General features: G+C 56.4%; 1 protein-coding gene across 1 annotated transcript in view; it reads right to left on the bottom strand.

Moving 5' to 3' along the window:
* The window catches only part of MGAT5B (alpha-1,6-mannosylglycoprotein 6-beta-N-acetylglucosaminyltransferase B), a 60,362-nt gene extending 56,458 nt beyond the window's left edge, over positions 1-3,904 (bottom strand). The window contains exon 1 of the mRNA XM_077754968.1: positions 3,797-3,904. Coding sequence (XP_077611094.1) covers positions 3,797-3,866 — 70 coding nt within the window. The 5' untranslated portion in view covers positions 3,867-3,904. The remainder of the gene's footprint in view (positions 1-3,796) is intronic.
* Between the last annotated feature and the right edge of the window lie 845 nt (positions 3,905-4,749).

Here is a 4,749-nt window from a genome sequence, read left to right as displayed (position 1 = left end):
GCGCAGGAAGGGCTGGCGGGGCCAGGCCACGCGGTAACCCTGTGTCAGCCACATCGATGAACCAAGGCCCCTGCCTACAGGCCTCTCCCCAGAGACGGCCTCCGACACCTGCTTCTTCAAGTCAACACAGAGCCAGGAATGCACAGGCTCAGGGAATCTCTAGCAACAACGGGAAGGAGGCTTCGGACGCAACTTCACATCCGGCCCCCTGTCGCGGGAAGAGGGAGGGGCATGCAGAAAACCCTCCCCCAGGGCCCAAGCCACTTGCAGCTAGAGGGAATGAGGTTAGACTTCTCCCAGACCTGCTCCCCACCAGCTTTCTCCCTGAATCGGCAGACGAGTGCATAGAATATAGAAGGGGATTTTTATCCCCCAAAGAGAAAACTTCATCACAAAATATAATCTGGCCTAGAGGGGTATCTGGGGCCCCCCCAGGGAGATCGCCGTCCACAGAGGCTACGGCCAGCCCCCTCCTTTTGGAGAACACCCTTCTTCCACCCGCCCCCCTCCCCAGCCTAGTCCTGGGGTGACCCTCTTCCCTCCCAGGCTTCACAGGCCGGGAGAGGGCAGACTGTTTCCGCAATTGGGCTCAGATGGTTCTGTTGACAGATGCACGGATNAGAAGACTTCAACAACCCCACCCCGCCCCTGCCCTCTGGGGTCCCTCCCCAGGCCCCTCCCGCCTGCCCCCTCCAGCTCGTCTTTTGCTCAGGTGGCTCCTCCTAGCTTTCCCTGCAGGGCTGCTCGGGGCACAATGTGGGGGTGTCATCTGAGGAGGCGTGTTCTGCAGGATCGGGGATTTTAAACTCACAAGGTAAACCTGGGCCTCTTCCAAGTCTCTGCTTTGGGCATCTCCAAACAAATCAACTTAATCCGTGAAAGAAATGGGGGGTGGGGGGAGGGAGCAATGAAAATTGGGATATGAACTGAGTCAGGGTCAGTTCTCCAGGGTTCTGATGCCTCCCTCCTCACCCATCTCTTGCCCCCCGCCCTCCACCCACCTGTAGGTCCATGTTCTGAGAGCTTAGTTTCCAGCCTGGGGACCCGGGGAATGTGACACCGTTTCGACTAGGCTGCAGTGGCTCGGAGAACTGAAGTCACAACCCCCAGGAGACCCGGCAACTTCACTCTCTGGTGTGTACCCAACAGAAATGCCTGCGTGTGTCCCCCAGAAGACAGGTGCCAGAATGTTCCCAGCAGCGCTATCCACACAGACCCAAACTAGAAACAACGCAATGCCCACCGCCCCAGGAGTGGATAAACATAACGTGATGCAGTCACACAATGGAATTCACACAACAGCTGTGAAGACAAATGCCTACAACCACACACCAGGAGACGGGCGACTCTCACAAACAGAGTCATGAGAGGAAAAGGCACACACAGAATCCGCACAACGCGATTCCACCCTACGACAGCCTGAAGAAGAGGCACAACCCCTCTGCGCTGGGAGAAGGTATGGTCCGGACATCCCTGGGGCAGTCNGGCCTGGGCACGTTCTGTTCTTTGATCTAGGCTGCTGGGTGCATGGGTGCGTTCAGTCTGGGGATACTACACTCCATTAGAAAGTGTAAGCGTGTGCATGGGTATGCGTGCACACACAGACACACACAGACACACACATGCCTCTAATCTAATTGCATGACCTTGGGCGAGTCCTCTCCCCTCTAGGGCTCTGCCCACCCCTAGGACACAGATCTGGTTGGCGCTGGACTCCTGCCACCTCTACAGGCAAAACTGCAGAGGGGCACCTGTGTGGCTCAGTCGGTTAAGCGTCCGACTTCAGCTTAGGTCATGATCTTGCAGTTTGTGGGTTCAAGCCCCGTGTAGGGCTCTGTGCTGACAGCTCAGAGCCTGGAGCCTGCTTTGGATTCTGTGTCTCCCCTTCTCTCTGCCCCTCCCCTGCTCATGCTCTGTCTCTCTCTCTTTCTCAATAATAAATAAATGTTAAAAAAAATTTTTTTTCAAAACTGCAGAGTGTATGCACAGCAGGGCTTCTGCAAGCCCCCCGGCCACTGGACCCAGCCCTGGCCAGGGAGATGAGCAGAAGGACCAGAGCCCAGACATATGCCCCTTCTCCCCCAGCCCCAGTTCCCACCTTCTTGGATCCCTAACCTTTCCGGAGGTCCAGCCTCCTCAAGCCCCTCATCCTAGCCACCCGGACAGACACGCCCCCTCTCTGGGAGTGGCAGCCAGGTAGTATGAGCATCCATCCGTGCACCCCACCTTATCACACTCCACCTCTCTACTCACCCACCCCCACCCATGACCTCATAGCCCTCCCCAAGCTTCCCCTCAAGTGCGCCTTCACAATGGCCCCGCCCTTCCTCTTCCAGCCTCTATGCACACGTATCTCCAGTGTAGAAATCCCAGCACCTTCTCGGCCCTTTTCCCTAAACAACCTTTTCTGCACTGTCCTGTGTCCCCATCTCAGACTGAACACCTCCAGTAAATATGGATGGAGCATGCACCATGTGCCAGCTGCTTCGAGAGCCCCTTCACGTGTGTAACCTTAATACCACTCATGGCCACCCTGGGAGCGCAGGTATCGTCCTCATTTATCGGAGGAGAAAACAGGAGCTCGGGGAGACTGAAGCAAGTCTCTGCAAATCAGAGCTGGGATACATTCATTTACATCCAGGCTTGAATGACTAATAAATGTGAAATTCCTGCCAGGGGCTTTTGCAAGTGTAAAGAAATACATGTGAAACCAAAGGAAGAAATCTAATGATGAGACACCAGATGGCCTAACCAGGGCCCCTGAGAGCATCCACCCTGAATGACAGCCCATTCTACTTAGGGTACATTTGCCATTGGGAAGAGGGGAGCCACATAGCTGAGCCCTGGTGGGAGGCGGGGGCGGGGGGATGAGAAAGTGGACTTCAGACAGAGATCTCTGCAGAGTAGCCCACCGAGCCAGCCTGATGAATCGTTCCAGAAGCCTCATCTGTCTCAGCTGCCCCACTAAGTTGGGTTCCTCCTGCCCACGGTCACCAAAAGAGCCTCTACACTGTTCACCACTCTTAGACCTCGAGTAGGAAGAGAGGGGAAGAGGGCCATCTTTGGGGTATCTCCCTGGTCATGGCCCCGTCATACCCCCAATGAGCTCATTCAATCCAGCCCCCGAAGATGGTCATTACTGTCCTTCTCCGTAGGTGAGCTAAGTGACTCGGCCAATGGCACGCAGCCAGGAGATAATGAACCAGGGTATAAACCAGGTCCATCTGGTCCCCAAAGCCCATGCTCTGAATCTTGTTCGGCTCCCTCACATGTATTACGTGGGCAAGGAGCCACGAAGGTCCGGACTGGGTCCCAAGAGCTCAGATACGAGACACACGAGCCATGGATGGTCTTCCCTCTGACTCTGGCCCCCACCTCCCACCCCCTGAGCAGTGGCTGCAGCCTGGGTCAAAAGCACAGAGAATATGTGTCTCAAAGGGACAAGTGTCATATTCAGAAACACTCCTCCCTCCCCCAACACACACACTAAGGAAACAACTCAGGCAGCCTCTTCTGATGCCTGGGAGACCTCAACTCAAAGACCCTTTCCTGGCCTGAGAGTCTTCTCCAGAAGAAGCCTGATGATCACTGCTGGCACCAAAGCCAAAGCAGCGTGCAAGGTCATGCGGCGCAAGCCACGGCCCCTTCCCACGCACACATCCGTAGACGAGGTGGCCAGGATCCCTGGGACAGAGACCCAGAAAGTCCCTTGAGCTTGCTACGTTCAAAGGCCTCCTTCTCCCCAGCCCACAAACCCCCGCACCCATATCTGACTTGCCTTTCCCCAGCAAGATACCTTCTGTGCGGATGGTGAAGGGGGAGTCCCCCGGGCGCCGCGTAGAGAGCTGGCCTCCCAAAGACGTCATCAGGAAGCACAGTGAGAAGAAGCCGATGCCCAGGACGAAGAGCCTGCAGTGAACAACAGGGCGGGTCGGAAACAGGTCGGCGGAACGCACCCCGACCCAGCAAGGGCCCTGTACAAAAGACTGGGTGAGGGCGTGCGGATGAAACGGGGCTGAGCTCCTGGCCAGGTCTCTCGTCACTGCAGAATAAAGACAGCTTGACTACAGGGAGCTGGCCACGAGCCTCACACAAAACCCCAAGGGACAGTGATACAGGCAGAGATCAGGCCAAGTTCAAGACTCCAGATAGAGCCTGGCTCATTAAGCAGAGGTCCTCAATGTGCGGTCCCCAGGCCAGCGGCAACAGCATCACCTTGGAATTGCTAGAAATGCAAAGTCTTGGGCTCCAATCGTAGGCTTACTGAATCAGTCTGGGGGTGGTGCAAAGCAACATGTTTTGACAAGCTCCCCAGGCAACCCTGATACATGCTGAAGTTTGAGAACCACCGGTGTCGATGAAACAGCAGGACCCGATGCCAGCCAGAGGGCAAGGAATTGGTCCAGACAAAACCCACCTGGATCCCATCAATCACCTGGGCTCAGCTCAGCGCTGTGCACACAGGTCTTGCCAAGGCCATCAGTCATGAGCTGGCTCGAACACCTCCTTCTCATGTTCGAGGCGGGTGGCGTGTGCCTCCTCCATCTCTCCCAGAGGGTACGATCTACAAGGCCAGGGCCATGTAGCCGCCTTCTGGGCCCAGACTATTCCTGACCCACATCGTCACCAGGCAGGCACACAGTCGTTGGCAGCTGCTGGACTGATTGGTCGGGGTGAGTGGACACCTGTGCACGGGGTGGCGTCTGGGGAGCACATTACCGCACAGCTCAGGACCCAGCTGGCCCAAAC

Source organism: Crocuta crocuta, unplaced genomic scaffold, assembly GCF_008692635.1.
Source record: "Crocuta crocuta isolate KB4526 unplaced genomic scaffold, BGI_CrCroc_1.0 scaffold50, whole genome shotgun sequence".
In the NCBI taxonomy this organism is placed as follows: Eukaryota; Metazoa; Chordata; class Mammalia; order Carnivora; family Hyaenidae; genus Crocuta; species Crocuta crocuta.
The sequence above is the reverse complement of the archived record's forward strand: the minus strand, read 5'-3'. Positions and strand labels throughout refer to the sequence as shown.